This window comes from Trichomycterus rosablanca, chromosome 9 (assembly GCF_030014385.1).
Source record: "Trichomycterus rosablanca isolate fTriRos1 chromosome 9, fTriRos1.hap1, whole genome shotgun sequence".
NCBI lineage: Eukaryota > Metazoa > Chordata > Actinopteri > Siluriformes > Trichomycteridae > Trichomycterus > Trichomycterus rosablanca.
In genome coordinates this window covers 19,754,287-19,773,498 of record NC_085996.1, presented here as the reverse complement: position 1 = coordinate 19,773,498, position 19,212 = coordinate 19,754,287, and the positions used below count along the sequence as shown (strand labels likewise).

At 39.0% G+C, this 19,212-nt stretch overlaps 1 protein-coding gene across 1 annotated transcript in view; it reads left to right on the top strand.

The window, feature by feature from the left end:
- Positions 1-19,212, top strand: part of cnih3 (cornichon family AMPA receptor auxiliary protein 3) — a 65,079-nt gene that overhangs the window by 6,756 nt on the left and 39,111 nt on the right. Inside the window, exons 2-3 of the mRNA XM_063001229.1 lie at positions 6,081-6,149; positions 17,420-17,467. Coding sequence (XP_062857299.1) covers positions 6,081-6,149; positions 17,420-17,467 — 117 coding nt within the window. The remainder of the gene's footprint in view (positions 1-6,080; positions 6,150-17,419; positions 17,468-19,212) is intronic.

Genomic DNA, 19,212 nt, shown 5'->3' with positions numbered 1-19,212 from the left:
GTCGTTGTCGCATTTTTCATTTCAAAATTGGAAATAGGTCAGGGCTGCAGGCAGGCCAGTCCACTACCTGTACCCTCTTCTCCTGCAGCCATGCCTTTGTAATGTTTGCATTGTTTATGTTGCTCTAAGATCTCAATGTACTTTTCTGCATTAATGCTGCCATCACAGAAGTGTAAATGACCTTTGCCAAGTGCACTGACACAGCCCCATACCATGACAGACCCTGGCTTTTGGACTTGTTGCTAATAACAGTATGGAACCAGTCTTTGGTCCGGAGCACACAGCGTCCATTTTTTCCAAAAAAGACCTGGAATGCTGATTCATATGACCACAATACACATTATTTCCATTTTTCTTACTGTCCCAACTTTTTCTGATTTGGGGTTGTAGGTTTGAATGATTTGGGTGTCCAAAAGCACAATGAATGTAAAGTAAAAATTTGTATTAGTAAAACTGTGGAACTGGCAGATAATTGGTCAGGGGTGAAAGTCATGATATCCTTTATAGTGCAGCGCAGGGTGTGTGCATGCTCGGGGAACATATTGTTCAAACAAGTTGTCATAAAAAGTATGCAGTCCTCACCTAGGCCAGTGTGTTCCCTCCAAACAGAAACGCAGTACAAGGTTCACAAAGATTTTGTTTACAGTTTGTATAATGAGACAAATCACGCTGTCTAACCTGATCTCTGAGCAGGACCGCACGTAACGCCTAATAAAAAGTATTAACATTGTCAGGAACTCGCCAGTAATAGGTTTGGGCACTATCCTTGTTGTTATTGGGTAGCATAGACTATCAACCAATGGATGGGCATTAGCTAGGCAAACCTTGATTAAACCACTTTGAAATACTAGGTGCATGTTGATTCACTCAGAAATCATATTTGAACAATATGAACCATAGGAACATAGTGACATTTGTGCATAGGAATTGAATCCACCCTAAATTATTTTTGTTCCAGTGTTTAGCCTATTTCTTTTCTGCAATACCAAAGCCAATGGAGATCATGGAACCCTCATACAGGCAAACATACAGCCAACCCAACTAGGTGGCATATTTTTTGTTTTGTAAAGGAAAAGTTCTGTCCTGTGGGCTATTTTAGGCTGTTCCTAAGTGACATGAACCTTATGCATGTTAATGAATTATGCCATATAAGAAATGTCTCTAACATACTGTCTGAATTTAGTAAGCAATGCTTTATTGTCTATTAGAAATGATGACATACAATTAATTATGCACAGCTTAATGTTTTACTGTGCAATTGTTTATTTTTTTCCTATACACCAGGGAGATTTTATTTAAATCAGTGTAGGGTCAGAGATTAATGCATTATGCACAATGTTTAAACAACTACAATTATTAAAATCTGTTGAATTTATATCTACTGTATTTATTTAGGATATGATGGAATAAAGATGCAGAGGCAATGCTTAATGATAATACCCATTAATAAATAATGGCCTTGTAACCACAGTGGGTCCCAGTTTTATTTGCTTGTCATTGATGGATGGGGCTCATTAAATCAGTCCCACTTTTACTTTGCAGTGTGTGTACTGTTTGCCCAGTGCCATCATACACTATAATTTTTATTAGGATTTTAATGAAATGGTTTTATTTCAAAATGTATTTAAAAAAATGCAATATTTGCCCTCACTAATTATTTTTGTTTGTTTTTAGGTTTTAGTTTCTCATTAGTTGTGTCTTCATTAGAATTGAAATATGTAGTCGGCCCAGACAGGTGCTTCTACAAAGTGCTCTTATACTACTAATAAACAAGGAGGAAAAAAATTTCCTCCAGAAGATTTGCCCTGAAAGCAACAGGAACAAAAGTTACAAAAAAAAAAGTACACAATGAACTTTCAGTCATGTTTGTTCTTACACTGTAAGCAAAACCCCTCTGTTAAAAGAAGCAAAGAAATGCAAATAAAATGCAAAAAAAACAATGTACTCTGATTAAACAAAATAGAACTTCTGCCATCTGGCTGGACTGGGCGGCTACATGAACAATAATTGTCGTTCATAGGGTGGAACTAGCCGGACCATGGTTCCTTATAACTGGTGCAATTGGTTGGCAAAAAGAGTTGGTAAATTATGCTAATCAGGGTGTGGCTCTCCGTATACAAGGCTGATCCACATATGAACTCACCTCGTGCAGGTGAAAAGATGCAGTTGGCTACTGCACACGTGTCGGAGGGGGTGTGTGTCAGTTGCGAAGCTCCTCAGTCAGCAGTGGAGGGTTGTATCGGTAGAGTTGAAGCGTAATGCAATCAGGGTAATTGGATACGACTAGATTAGGATAGAAATTTGGGGAGGGGGGGTCGGAGAAAATTTGAAAAAAAATAGAACTTTTAAACAATGATGAACTTGTAAAAAAAGGATTCCATTTATTATGCCAAGAATTCCATACCCAAAGTAAAGTTGGGATGGGAGCGTAATGATATGGGACTGCTTCTGGAAATCATACTCAGGTATACAAATTAATGAGGTAAACATGAATGGATTTATGCAAAATTGATGAATGTGTCTAATTCTGCACACATCGCACTATTTAGTGTATATTGTGGTATTTGGGACACTGCAGCTCTGATCTGCTCCCTCTGAAGTAAATACAGCAAGTTTTATGCTAATATATCACATGCACTCTGTATTCTACTTCTCATACCTTCACAGTACATACTGTGAAAAGAAAAAAGGAGACTTTTTATAAAGGTTCAGATGGCCACTAAAACTTGATCCAACTAGCTGTAATGCAATAAACTAAGTGAACATATTGAATTTACCCACCCCCCTTAGAGCTTCATTAGCAACCGTGCAAAAGGCACTAATAGGCAGCAGGACAGATTGCTGCAAAAATCATTTCTAACAGCTTTAATTGATAACAACAACATTGCAATGGAGTACTAACATGTGTGTGGTGGATCTGCTACAAAATTACAATTCTAATATTAAATCAAAAGTATTTCTTAAAGGAGTAGCTAAACTTCACCCAAGATCAGGGTTTTTTTTTTGTCTTTTATCTTCCTGTCAATCATAATAGCTAACCGTTTTAGCTGCACATTTTATAATAGGCACACTTATCAAAGGTCTGACTAATATCTTGACCCAAGTAATGCCAGGTTTATTGTCAATGTATGTAGAAAATTGTGCATTTACATAAAATTCATAATTGTGGCAATCTTGCTAGATGGTTAACGTGATATACCTGGTGGTCGCTATGGTATCCCAGGTGGTTGCTAGGGTGTTGCAAAGTAGTTACAATGATGTCTCAGGTGGTTGCTAGAGGGAAGCAGATATAAGCGTAATAGTAAAGATTTGAGGTAACTAATTTCATTTATTTTATTTATTTTATATTTGTTCTGTCATTTACCCAACTCAGCAGTGGGAATGTTAGAAAATACAGTGGTACCTTGAAACTCAACGTCAATTGGTTCTAGGAGTGGCACTGAGTTTAAAATGCAAGGAGTTTCAAGGTAATTTTTCCCATAAGGATGTTTGGGAAACCTGTTAATGCGTTCCATGGGCCCGTGGTACTGCATATATTTTAGGCTAATGTAAAATAATGGGGTTGTTTTAGACACTTATGCACTAAAAATAACACAAATATTATATAAAAACACTGAAATAAAAAGCTGATTCTTACAATTTCTCAGCACCCCAAGCTGTAACACAAGTTTAAAAGTAAAACAGTGAGGAAAATCCAGCTAAACACAGATACATGTGGATGCTTTTAAAGACGAGAGCTGAACAAAGCGGCTGTTCATTGTTAATTTGAAATCAGATAAATACATTTTTAAAAAACAAACTGAACACATTGAGTTTAAAAGAAACGTTGAGTTTAGAGGTACAAATTTCTCAACGAGGGGCATTGAGTTTCAAAGATTTTGAGTTTAGGGGACGTTGAGTTAAGGTACCACTGTATGTTAATATTAGGCCAAATTAGAATTGATGATCTTCTATGTCATGACCATGTTAGTGTCACTGCAGTGCTGTGAACAGTCCACCACCCAAACATTGTGTGATCAGTGGAAGTCCTGTGGGAGACATTTTGATTGACAAATGGGATTTAGGAGGGAGAGAATGTGTACAGAGTAAAGATGAGCTTTAGTCAGTAATTGTATACTCCCAAAGTCCATCTGTATATTCGGTGTAGTTCATAAAATAAACAATGAAAGAATATACCAGATGGGTGAACCTAATAAAATGCTCATTGAGTGTATATACAGTGTATCACAAAAGTGAGTACACCCCTCGTATTTCTGCAAATATTTTATTATATCTTTTCGTGGGACAACACTATAGAAATAAAACTTGGATATAACTTAGAGTAGTCAGTGTACAACTTGTATAGCAGTGTAGATTTACTGTCTTCTGAAAATAACTCAACACACAGCCATTAATGTCTAAATAGCTGGCAACATAAGTGAGTACACAGTGAACATGTCCAAATTGTGCCCAAAGTGTCAATATTTTGTGTGACCACCATTATTATCCAGCACTGCCTTAACCCTCCTGGGCATGGAATTCACCAGAGCTGCACAGGTTGCTACTGGAATCCTCTTCCACTCCTCCATGATGACATCACGGAGCTGGTGGATGTTAGACACCTTGAACTCCTCCACCTTCCACTTGAGGATGCGCCACAGGTGCTCAATTGGGTTTAGTCCATCACCTTTACCTTCAGCTTCCTCAGCAAGGCAGTTGTCATCTTGGAGGTTGTGTTTGGGGTCGTTATCCTGTTGGAAAACTGCCATGAGTTTTCGAAGGGAGGGGATCATGCTCTGTTTCAGAATGTCACAGTACATGTTGGAATTCATGTTTCCCTCAATGAACTGCAGCTCCCCAGTGCCAGCAACACTCATGCAGCCCAAGACCATGATGCTACCACCACCATGCTTGACTGTAGGCAAGATACAGTTGTCTTGGTACTTCTCACCAGGGCGCCGCCACACATGCTGGACACCATCTGAGCCAAACAAGTTTATCTTGGTCTCGTCAGACCACAGGGCATTCCAGTAATCCATGTTCTTCGACTGCTTCAGCAAACTGTTTGCTGGCTTTCTTGTGCGTCCGCTTCCTTCTGGGATGACGACCATGCAGACCGAGTTGATGCAGTGTGCGGCGTATGGTCTGAGCACTGACAGGCTGACCTCCCACGTCTTCAACCTCTGCAGCAATGCTGGCAGCACTCATGTGTCTATTTTTTAAAGCCAACCTCTGGATATGACGCTGAACACGTGGACTCAACTTCTTTGGTCGACCCTGGCGAAGCCTGTTCCGAGTGGAACCTGTCCTGGAAAACCGCTGTATGACCTTGGCCACCATGCTGTAGCTCAGTTTCAGGGTGTTAGCAATCTTCTTATAGCCCAGGCCATCTTTGTTGAGAGCAACAATTCTATTTCTCACATCCTCAGAGAGTTCTTTGCCATGAGGTGCCATGTTGAATATCCAGTGGCCAGTATGAGAGAATTGTACCCAAAACACCAAATTTAACAGCCCTTCTCCCCATTTACACCTGGGACCTTGACACATGACACCAGGGAGGGACAACGACACATTTGGGCACAATTTGGACATGTTCACTGTGGGGTGTACTCACTTATGTTGCCAGCTATTTAGACATTAATGGCTGTGTGTTGAGTTATTTTCAGAAGACAGTAAATCTACACTGCTATACAAGCTGTACACTGACTACTCTAAGTTATATCCAAGTTTCATGTCTATAGTGTTGTCCCATGAAAAGATATAATGAAATATTTGCAGAAATGTGAGGGGTGTACTCACTTTTGTGATACACTGTACGTTTACAATTGTAAGTTGCTTTGTAATAAAAAAACATCTGGTAATGTCGTAAATGTAAAAATGTAAATTAAAACAGGCAAGTTTATATATGAAGAAAATCATTTTTGCTTATATGACTATCATATTTAATTTTTTCCATGACAAACATAAAGCAGAGGGAAGTATTAATTATTATTTGGGAAAGATATATATGAAATTGGAAAATTTCACATGAACAAGCATGGTAGTGAATTTTATGGATAGTAGTGTAATGATCTTTTTCTTGCTTTTTTGTTTGTTTTTAGATTACAGCTTTTGATGAGCTTCAAGCTGATTTTAAGGTTCCAGTTGATCAAGGCAATCCACTTCATGCAGTAAGTACTGTAAATTTTTAATTCATTTAATTTAATTTGTCAAATATAGACAAATTTAGAAATTGCCTGCACCACACTCAAAAAAACTTGGACAGAGGCATGCTTGACACTGTGTGAAGTAACTTTTTCTTCTACAACCCCAAATCAGAAAAAGTTGGGACAGCATGGAAAAAGCAAATAATAAAAAACACAGAGTTTCTCATATTTACTTTGACTTTTGTGTTATTGCAGACAGGATGAACCTGAGATATTTCATGTTTTATCTGCTCAACTTCATTTCATTTATTAATAAACATCCATTCCTGCACTTCAGGTCTGCAACACATTCCAAAAAAAGTTGGGACGGCAACGCATTTACCACTTTGTACTGTTGCCATTCCTTTTCACCACACTTAAAATACGTTTTGGCACAGAGGAGACCAAGTGATTTAGTGTTTCAGCTTTTATTTTGTCTCATTCTTCCTGCAAACACGTGTTAATATGTTCAACAGTACAGGGTTGTTGTTGTCGCATTTTTCCGTTCAAAATTCTCTTTTGGGGACAGGTCAGGACTGCAGGCAGGCCAGTCCAGTACCCGTACCCTCTTCTTCCACACCCATGCCTTTGTAATGTGTGCAGCATGTGGTTTGGCATTGTCTTGTTGAAAAATGCATAGACGTCCCTGGAAAAGATGACGTCTTGAAGGCAGCATATGTTGCTCTAAGATCTCAATGTACTTTTCTGCATTAATGCTGCCATCACAGAAGTGTAAATGACCTTTGCCAAAGGCACTGACACAGCCCCATACCATGACAGATTCTGGCTTTTGGACTTGTTGCTGATAACAGTCTGGATGGTCCTTTCTGTCTTTTGTCCAGAGCACACAACGTTCATTTTTTTCCAAAAAAGACCTCGAATGCTGATTCATCTGACCACAGTACACGTTTCCACTGTTATGGTTCATCCTAGATGCCTCTGAGCCCAGAGAAGTCGACGCTGCTTCTGGACATGGTTAACATGAGGCTTCTTTTTTGCACAGTAAAGTTTTAAGTGGCATTTGTGCATGTAACTCTGTATTGTAGTGCTTGCTGAAGGTTTGCCAAAGTAATTTCTTGCCCATGTGGTTATATCAGCTATTGTTGAGTGGCGGTTCTTGATGCAGTACCGTCTGAGGGATCGAAGATCACGGGCGTTCAGCTTAAGCTTGCACCTTTGGCCCTTATGCACTGAAATTCCTCCCGATTCCTTGAATCGTTTGATGATATTATGCACTGTAGAGGGAGAAATATGTAAATCCCTTCCAATCTTTCTTTAAGGTACATTGTTTGTAAACATTTCAATCATTTGCTCACACATTTGTTGACAAACTGGAGATCCTCTGATCATCTTTGCTCATTATAGACTTTCCTGGATGCTGCTTTTGTACCAAACCATGATTACAATCGCCTGCTGACATCACTTGTTTAAAATTGCTAGCCCTAAATTGCCTCCATCCCAACTGTTTTTGGAATGTGCTGCAGGCCTGAAATGCAGGAATGGAGGTATATTAATAAATTAAATGAAATTGAGCAGATAAAACATGAAATATCTTGGGTTCATCCTTTCTGCAATCAAATAAAAGTCAAAGTAAATGTAAGGAACACTGCATTTTATTTTATTTGCATTTTCCATACTGTCCCAACTTTTTCTGATTTGGGGTTGTAACTATACATTTTATTAGTTTGGGAATTAAAGATACTAATTGTTACAGATTTGCAAGTGGAATTTGTCCATTCTTGCTGTACACAAGACTTATGCAGAATGAGGCCCATGCTGAAGACAGCATACAGTAGTGTTAAAAAAAATAGCAGTGATTTCAAAAAACCGAATAAAGCACAAAATCTTTATAATAACTTTTATTTCCATAAATGCAAATGCATTGAAAATACTACACTTTCAATTCTAAATCAAAACATTATTAAAATTTAGCCAGTTTGCGTTCATCCTTTACAGAAAATTAAGAAAAATGAATATTAGGTTGTTCAAAAAAATAGCAGTGCCAGCATTTTTCTTAAAAAAACTAAAAAAAATTATCTATAACATGAAAAAATGTTTGAGGTTTCACTTTACTTTAAATTACTGAACTAATATTTAATATAACAATTGTTTCTAAGATCTGTGTTGCATGGAGTCGACCAACTTCTGGCACCTCTGAACAGGTATTCCAGTCCAGGATGATCAGACTACATTCCACAGTTCTTCTGCATTTTTGGGTTTTGCCTCAAAAAAACATGTTTCAGATGTCAGAAGACAAGTTCTCTATGGGATTGAAGTCAGGGGATTGGGCTGGCCACTCTATTACCTCAATCTTGTTTGTCTGTAATCAAGATGTTTTGGGTCATTGTCATGTTGAAACACCCATTTTAAGGACATTTCTTTTTCGACATAGGGCAACATGATCTCCTCAAGTGTTCTGATATATTTAAACTGATCCATGATCCCTCGTATGAGATAAATAGGCATAACACCATGGTATAAAAAACATCCCCATATCATCATTTTGTACCACCATGCTTTACTGTCTTCACAGTGAACTTGGGCTTGAATTCAGTGCTCAGGGGTCGTCTGACATACTGTCTACGGCCACTAGACCCAAAAAGAAAAATTTTGCTTTCACCAGTCCACAAAATGTTAAGCCATTTCTCTTTGGACCAGTCAATGTGTTCCTTGGCAAATGTTAACCCATTCAGGACACATCTGTTTCTTAACAACGGGACTTTGCAAGGAGTTCTTGCTGGTAAATTGGCTTCACTTAATCATCTTCTGTACTCACTGGTAACTTCAGATGTTCCTTGATCTTTCTGGAGGTGATCATTGGCTGAGCCTATGCCATTCTGGCTATTCTTCGATCCTTTTGAACAGTAGTTCCACACTTCCTTCCGCATCTTTCAGGTTTTGGTTGTCACTTCAAGGCATTTGAGATCATTTTAGCTGAGCAGCCTATAGTTTGCTGCACTTTTCTGTATGTTTTTTCCCTCTACAATCAACTTTTTAATCAAAGTACGCTGTTCATCAGAACAATGCCTGGAACAACCCATTTTACCCAGTATTTCAGAAGGAAATGCGCTATGACCAACCTGTGCAACATTTGCCCCCCTCCTACCTTAAATAAGGGCCAAAATTTACACCCGTTCTTCTGCATAATTAATGACTTCACCAATTGAACTCCTCACTGCTATTATTTTGAACAACCCCCTTTCAATCAATGCTTCGATTACTCATAATGAGCAGCATGCATGTTCTAATTGTTGGGTTTGTTTTGTTTTCATTACTCTACTACACTTTCAAGTACATTTTTTGCTATGCAGAAATATCACTTCTACTAAAAACAGTGATTTATCAGGTTAATGGTGTTGGACTGCTATTTTTTTGAACACCACTGTATGTCTCTCCAAAATACTAAGGGCGCATTCACATAAGAAGCGTTTTGCGTTTTGCTCCCCACGAGCTTCAGCGCAATTCGTCGCTATACTCGGCGCTTGGCTTGAGGAGTGCAGTAAAACAACATCAAAGTGTTTTCCATAACACAAATTTGCATTTGTTTAAAATAACCTTTAAAAGCCAAGCTTTAAAAGCATCCACATACAATTGTGTTTAGCTGTATTGACCTCACTGTTTCGCTTTTAAACTTGTGTTATAGTTCGGAGTGCTGAGAAATGCCGAGAATCAGCTTTTTTAAGAGTCTAAAATGCTTATTGTGAAAAAAGCTTAACGTGACTTAATGTACTAAAAGAACAACATAGGAACACTAAACTTCTCTCAGGTAATACTGGTCATAAGTTCTCTCTGCGAATTAAATTTCTTGGTCATTGTTTTAGTTCAATAAGCCATGTTAAGCTTTGCTCATGTTAAGCGTTGGTCATATTGCCTGAGTTGATTAGACCATGTCATATCAAACAGTTCGTCTTATCGGAGGTGCTTTGAAAAGGTCAGCAGCAAACTCAGTCAAAGTTTAATCCCTCAGGAAAGTGCAGTGCCACACTTCATATGAAACAATTGCACAGCCAGCACAAAGAGGGGAGGGGGGTGTTAAAACATGGATGACAATTTTCGTCTTTGTAAACCTAGAACATTCAGCGATGGTCTCATTCAATTATTAAGGTAGGCTGTGCTGTGTGTTGTAGCTTTCATTTATTCAATTTATGCGTGTTTTTTTATGACAGCCGTGAAATGTGGCACTTTTCTTTAAAAATCAGTGAAATCTGTGATTTTTGAAAAACCAGGTCTGTGAAATTAAGCACATTTTCCCATGAATTTAGTACGGCCTTAGTAATAGGGCACAGTGTTGCATTGCATGTTATATAATATGAAATGCTCTTTGTTCATTTTCCTTAAGCAGAACAAGTAAATAATAACAATCTTTAAAGAATACAGACTGGGTAATCAGGTTTCATCTTAGTTTTGAAAAGTTGCCAATAGTTTCACTGGCTACTTAAAATTGGCTTAAGGTGAATGTGAAAATAAGAATAGGAGTGAGTGTATTATGCCTTCCATGAACTGGCACCGGGTTCAGGATCCATTCCTACATTGAACTCTATTATCTAGTACACTATCTAGTGCACTAAGTAAGGAACATAAATTCTTTTCTAATATACATCTAGTGCACTATGTAGGGAACATAAATCTATAGGGATGTCCCGATCTGATCTCAAAGATCGGAATCGGGGCCGATCAAGGCATTTTTTAACTGATAGGTATCGACTTTACTAAGGCCGATCCTAAGCCCGATCCTAAGCCCGATCCTTTGTGTTACGGCAGCATGTCCGCTGTGTGGAAATACTTTAAATTGGAAAGCGAAACAAGTCCAACAGCGAAGTGTAATGTCTGCAATGCGAGCGTTTCACGAGGCGGTAGGAGCAGAGCTGCGTTCATTACTGTAGAATTATAAAACGGATAGTTCCGGTCCTAAAATCTGATTGGCTGAGCCGCGTTCGAAGCCATAGTAAAATCCCCGATAAACGCACACCTAGGACCACCTCACATCATTCCATATTAATACGCTACTAAATAGAAAAAGTTAATGTTATTTTCGCCCTCATGTTGCCTAGCAACACTGTTAATAGCGGACAGCTAGAGTCATCGCGTTAGCCAAGCACGCTATTCCATGCAATATGGTATTATCTAGTTCTTATCTAGACAATATCTAGAAAATACAAGTATCGGTTTGAGACTCGGTATCGGATCGGGATCAAAATTAATGATCGGGAACAAAAAAACGTGATCGGGACATCCCTATAAATCTATTATCTTTCACACTATCTAGTGCACTATGTAGTACACATTAATGTGTTTGTGACGCGAACAGTTAGCTTAGTAGTTCAGTTAGCAGCTCCTAAAATGATATGTGTGTGTGTTGGTGTGCCAGATGTTTGTGTTCATATCTCGACAACCCAAATCTGCTGTATTTAAAACACTGACATTGCTTTATAATTTAGACATACATGTATCAGAGTGTTTGTTTCTATATTCTGTCATTTTTAATATACAGCTGTATAAACATGATCCCAATGGAATGGTATTGCTGAACGTTCAGGCTTGAGGTGACAGCGAATTGAGATAAAGAAAAAATATTAATTAATTCATTTATTGTATGTTTTACCACCACTTTATTGATCACCGTCTCAAAACCTTTTTTTTAAAAAAAAGCTTTTTATGGGTTATGTTTATTTGTTTGTTTTTTTAATGTATTAAAACCAACTTCAACCATCCACCTTCCACAAATTGGATTTTTTTTTTTCAAAGGTAGCAGTTCTAATGCATAAAATTTTTCTAAAATCTACGGTGCCATGCTGCCTGGTACTGAAGCTAGCAGAATTCTCCCTGTGCCTGTGTGGAGATATTCCGGGATTGCGGGTTTCCTCCTACATTCCAAAGACACGTAATTAAGGTGAATTGAAGATAGAAAAATTGCCTGTCATGGTGTTTGACTGTAACACTAGTCCCACTTTTCTTTTGTGAGAAACCAGGTTAACAGAACTACAATAAGAATTGCAGTCTTCAAGGGTCAGGACTCTCCGATCAAGTCACAAAAATCATTTATTTGCTCCATTATCTCCCATAACATTCAGTGTAAATAACAACAAATAGCAGTACACCTAATCAATCTGAAAACATTTTACACATCCACCATTTTTAAAATATTTACAGTCTATATTGGCGTATTTCCCAACCCGAGTAATGATTGAAGTCCCCTTATTCTATGAGTCCGTTTTGACTAAAAGTCTATACACAATGAAGCCAGTCGATTAGAAAGTGTACCCAATACCAAGCCCAAAGAACAGAGGCTGATGGTCGAAAATCATCAAGATGAACACATACAGAAACACATGAAGAACCCTCTGTGTGAACCATAACAGTTTTATTGAAGGTGTAAGTATACAGTGTATCACAAAAGTGAGTACACCCCTCACATTTCTGCAAATATTTTATTATATCTTTTCATGGGACAACACTATAGACATGAAACTTGGATATAACTTAGAGTAGTCAGTGTACAGCTTGTATAGCAGTGTAGATTTACTGTCTTCTGAAAATAACTCAACACACAGCCATTAATGTCTAAATGGCTGGCAACATAAGTGAGTACACCCCACAGTGAACATGTCCAAATTGTGCCCAAAGTGTCAATATTTTGTGTGACCACCATTAATATCCAGCACGGCCTTAACCCTCCTGGGCATGGAATTCACCAGAGCTGCACAGGTTGCTACTGGAATCCTCTTCCACTCCTCCATGATGACATCACGGAGCTGGTGGATGTTAGACACCTTGAACTCCTCCACCTTCCACTTGAGGATGCGCCACAGGTGCTCAATTGGGTTTAGTCCATCACCTTTACCTTCAGCTTCCTCAGCAAGGCAGTTGTCATCTTGGAGGTTGTGTTTGGGGTCGTTATCCTGTTGGAAAACTGCCATGAGTTTTCGAAGGGAGGGGATCATGCTCTGTTTCAGAATGTCACAGTACATGTTGGAATTCATGTTTCCCTCAATGAACTGCAGCTCCCCAGTGCCAGCAACACTCATGCAGCCCAAGACCATGATGCTACCACCACCATGCTTGACTGTAGGCAAGATACAGTTGTCTTGGTACTTCTCACCAGGGCGCCGCCACACATGCTGGACACCATCTGAGCCAAACAAGTTTATCTTGGTCTCGTCACACCACAGGGCATTCCAGTAATCCATGTTCTTGGACTGCTTGTCTTCAGCAAACTGTTTGCGGGCTTTCTTGTGCGTCCGCTTCCTTCTGGGATGACGACCATGCAGACCGAGTTGATGCAGTGTGCGGCGTATGGTCTGAGCACTGACAGGCTGACCTCCCACGTCTTCAACCTCTGCAGCAATGCTGGCAGCACTCATGTGTCTATTTTTTAAAGCCAACCTCTGGATATGACGCCGAACACGTGGACTCAACTTCTTTGGTCGACCCTGGCGAAGCCTGTTCCGAGTGGAACCTGTCCTGGAAAACCGCTGTATGACCTTGGCCACCATGCTGTAGCTCAGTTTCAGGGTGTTAGCAATCTTCTTATAGCCCAGGCCATCTTTGTTGAGAGCAACAATTCTATTTCTCACATCCTCAGAGAGTTCTTTGCCATGAGGTGCCATGTTGAATATCCAGTGGCCAGTATGAGAGAATTGTACCCAAAACACCAAATTTAACAGCCCTGCTCCCCATTTACACCTGGGACCTTGACACATGACACCAGGGAGGGACAACGACACATTTGGGCACAATTTGGACATGTTCACTGTGGGGTGTACTCACTTATGTTGCCAGCTATTTAGACATTAATGGCTGTGTGTTGAGTTATTTTCAGAAGACAGTAAATCTACACTGCTATACAAGCTGTACACTGACTACTCTAAGTTATATCCAAGTTTCATGTCTATAGTGTTGTCCCATGAAAAGATATAATGAAATATTTGCAGAAATGTGAGGGGTGTACTCACTTTTGTGATACACTGTATACACTTACTTTGAGTGGGAGAGCTTACTAGCTCCTCAAAGGCGTGTATACGCAGACTATAAGGCTAGAAGGCTAGGCCTCCTGCTTTTTAAACCCAAATTCTTGGGTGCTCTTTTAGGAACCAAACTCCACACCAAACATTGCCAACATTCATGAAGTCCTCACCAAACAACCCCCCTTCCCCCCATGCCTTTCACTTCTTCTTCTTATAGGCTTAGAGGAGAAGCAGTAGCCTCTTTGCCCCCTATAGGCTGGGAGAGGCTTTGCAACATATCACAAGCTAATGGAGGGCCTAATACTGTGACAGAGTCTATTCTGTTACATGACATTGAACTTAAACTGATTAATCATATGTAATCATACTACTTGTCCTGTCTTGAATGTAACCAAACAATAAAACGTAACATTAAAATCCCAGTAAACACATAAATAAACCATGGAGGTCAACACTTATCTGAGGAAATGTTCATCTTTCTATGTATTAGGGATGTCCCGATCCGATCTCAAAGACCAGAATCGGGGCCGATCAAGGCATTTTTTAACTGATCGGTATCGGCTTTACTAAGGCCGATCCTAAGCCCGATCCTTTGTTTTACGTCAGCATGTCCGCTGTGTGGAAATACTTTAAATTAGAAAGTGAAACAAGTCCAACAGTGAAGTGTAATGTCTGCAATGCGAGCGTTTCACGAGGCGGTAGGAGCAGAGCTGCGTTCATTACTGTAGAATTTTACTATTTATATGGTGTGTGAGTCAAGGATCACACCGGTTTACAAAACAATAACTTTTAATCCGAGTATGAAAACTTCAGGACCATAACATACAGCGTTACCATGTTACAAGACTGAACGACATCTCAGTATCAAGCACTCTGATTGGCTTAGTTATATAACTGAGCGTCGTAGTGGTACACTTGCTTAATAAAGAAATAAATACACGGTATATTCACAAATTGTCGGGAGCATAACACTTTATTAACTTCTTCTGTTATGGTACCGAATAGCGGACAGCTAGAGTCATCGCGTTAGCCAAGCACGCTATTCCATGCACTATGGAAGCCCCAAAGGGTCAAAACACACTCACTTCGCGTAGAAACGTCCATCAAACCATTGTCACAATACAACCACAGAAAAGTTTGTTACAGTTACAACATTCATTCAAGTACGGTGGCTCATAAGAAACAAACCAGATATCATTTAACCAAACGATCTACAATTACTACTAATTTGATACGGCACCTAAAAAATAAACACTCAGCCGAATACAGCGAGTTTATTTTTATATGATGAGAAGAGGAACCGGCTGTCTGCTAACACGGCAGAGATGGTGAGTTTGTTTACTTTTATTTTGTAAAAATAAGAGAATATTAAGCAATTGCTTAATTTTTTTCCTACAGCACTGCAGAGCTATTCAGTTGTTAAACATATACATTGGATTAATTTGAATAACTGTAATGTACTTGAAGTGTGCACTGTGTGAACAGTATTATCTAGTTCTTATCTAGACAATATCTAGAAAATACAAGTATCGGTTTGAGACTCGGTATCGGATCGGGATCAAAATTAAAGATCGGGATCGGGAACAAAAAAACGTGATCGTGACATCCCTACTATGTATTAGTGTGAGTATTTGTTTCCTTTAAATATGTAGATTGTAAAATGTAAGTGTGGCCATGCGAAGAATTGGTGCCCTGTCAGGGGTGTATTCCTGCTTTGTGTCCAGTTTTTTTTTCTAGCAGCTTTGATCCAACTGCACTATGGAAAGTATAAAATAGCTGGTGAATGAAAATATATGAGGGATTTTCAAAAAGTTTCCGCACTTTTATATTTTGGTTGGAAACAGTGAGGGTGGGAGGAGTAGTAATTGGTTGTGTCTGAGAGACTGAGAGAGAGCTTATAGTCCAGATTTAGCGCCATCTGATTTCCACCTTTTTGGACCACTCAAAGAAGCTTTAAGGGGAAGAAGATTTGCATGTGATGATGATGTGAAAGCAACAGTGCATCAATGGCTGTGCGCTCAGTCAAAAACATTTTTGCTGATGGCATTAAAAAATTGGAATGACGCTAAGAACAATGCATCGGAAGGTGACTATGTAGTAAAGTTATGTAATTTGTTTTTGCAATTCTTAATAAATAGAGTTAAAAAGTGCGGAAACTTTTTAAAGAACCCTTGTATGATGTCCTCCATAATCTTTGGGCTAAACTAGCGGTATTTGATAAGCACCAAATATAATATCACAACCCCAGTAACAAAAAAGAAAATTAAAAAGCACATTATCCTTATTGTTCGGTTAACCAAAAGAGAGTGTTTATTAAACACAGCAGTTCTACAGGAGGAAACCTTTACTACCTTACCATTTTCAAAATTCAGGCCAATCACAAGATATGTTTTTCTGCATGTTGATGTCAGAATGAGTAAAGAATGAGTTCAGGCAAAATGTGTTTATGTATTATGGAAGTGTTATGAACATCAGACCACTGGTATTAAAGCAATAAGCCACTCGAGACCATGCCTGACTGCGATTTTATCACGGGGAAGGATGTTTTGGCACAACACGAAGCGGAGTGCCTAAAACGTCTTTCCCCGTGATAAAATCATAGCAGTAACGCACGGTCTCGAGTGGCTTATTGCTTTTATAAAACGGCGGTCAACATAAAATATAATAAAATACAACAACGTTCAATTTATAAATGTTTTTATTTACAAAAACACTTACAAAAAGCATTCTTCCGCGAAATCAGGTAGTCCGTTAACAGTGTTGCTAGGCAACATGAGGGCGAACATAACATTCGCAATAAACATTCCTCCACAAACACTATTACACTATTTCTTGGACGAAACACCCACTTAATGATTACTGTTTATATTAATCTGGACATTATAGTACATGACTTAAAATAGTGTTCAACCAAGTTTGTACTTTTTCTTTTCAGTGGCGTATTAATATGGAATGATGTGAGGTGGTCATAGGTGTGCGTATATCGGGGATTTTACAACGGCTTCGAACGTGGCTCAGCCAATGAGATTTTAGGACCAGAACTATCCGTTTTATAATAGTAATTAATGCACAGGTCTTAGTAATTCTAGAGGATTTATAAGTTTTTCCTGCAAGTACATACACAAACATGGTTATTTTTGTACATTAATGCTGTGTATTAAAACAGTATGCAACTAAATTAAATCATTTACAAATGATTACAATCAGATAATTTTGTGAACACAAACATTTGGGTCAACTGTATAAACAAATATTGAAAAGAAATTAACAGTTTTTTGTTTATTTTCCCAGCGTGAAAGACTTCGGAACATTGAGAGGATATGCTGCCTTCTACGTAAGGTAAGCATTTGGTTTAAGGCTGTTTTTGTTTGATATTGAAGTGTTCATTAACATAGGGTGTGTTCGAAAACCTAGTGAGCTCTCTACATAGACAGCATTTTATGTCATCCTACTCGCACTCCCGAGAAGTAGGCTGTTCGAAATCCTAGATGTCTTAATACCCTCACTACTAAGGCATCTTAAAATGTCAACGCTCAAGACTCAAGAGCGAGGGAGCATTTGATGCTCCCTTAGCGGTGAAGGCAATCCCAGCATCCAACTTTTCTCACAGAGAAATATAAACAAACATGGCGGACGGTGCGGGGACATGAACGACACGAGTTATTTTCAAACGTAAATAAAATATTATTTAATTTAATTTGTATAAAGGTGTACAAGTGTTTTTATTTGCAAATTCGGGCTTGTCAGCCACAATTTATCCATTTTCGGTACACGGAGGGAGACGTTAGTTGACATGCTAGCACGTTGTGCCACTTCATCTCATGGGTTTGAATGGCATGCGGCTAACGGTGTTAGCTTAGTTAGCGAAAACTGATGGAATCGCTGTCTAAATAACGGGTTCGCAAAACCTGCTTTATAAGTCAAATACTTATTAGATTCCTCTTTACTGAGGCAGCTGCCTATGTAGACAGTAAGACAGCAAGACAGCTCCTACGTTTTCGAACCCACCCATAGTGTGGCACATACTGGTGAGCCACTAAATATCTTTGCCCGCAAAGTTAAATATGTGTTTAAAAGAATATACAAAACTATGAATAAATGTATTCTCCAGGTCACATTATTCTCCAGGCCACCCAAGGACAGGTGGTTGCTATGGGAACAGTTTAATTGCTAAGGCATTTTTAAGCAGTTGCTGAGGTGTAGCTAGGTTGTTGCCAAGGTGTACTGGGGTTACTAAGCTGTTACTTGGTGGTTGCTAAGGTGTAATTGGTAGCCAGGGTGCTGGCGGTTAATTGCTAGTATGTGCAAGGGTGTGCAAGTAGGTATATGGGGAATGGGTGTGAATGCATTTGGTTAGATAGTATGTGATTGTGTGTATATAATACCAGTGATAGGGCCAGTGATAGCTCATTGGTTAAGGTACTGGACTAGTAAACAGAAGGTTGCCGGTTCAATACTCATTCACCTATAGGGAAACCCATGCAGACAAAGGAAGGACATGCAAACTCTCCACAGAAAGGACCCGGACCACCCCAACTGGGGATCGAACCCAGGACCTTCTTGCTGCAGGACAAAAAGAATAAGAATATACCTTGTGCACAATACTGTGCACAATCACTAACAATAAGACTATCAGATAACAACAGTGTGATTGTTTCACTAAGAATAATATGACTATTGGATTGAAGCTACTAAAAAATGCCCTAAGTGTGAGTGTGTGTGTGTGTGTGTGTGTGTGTGTGTGTGTGTGTGTGTGTGTGTGTGTGTGTGTGTGTGTGTGTGTGTGGTGACCTGTCCGGGGTGCTTTCTGCCTTACGCCCAAAAAAATCAGACCCAACACAACCGTGACCAGGATAAACCTGCAGTAAAACAGACAACAAATAAATAATGATAAGAGTACTGTGTACTGCAATCACACAAATAAGGAATTATTTAAATTGTGGATATTAGGTGCAATATGCATCTTAACAACTACAAATTTGGGGTATTAATAGTATTGCATAATTTGAATAGGATGCAAAATATGTATTAAATAATTAAAAACATCTCATCTTAGTTTATCCATTACTTTATTCTGTGGTGTT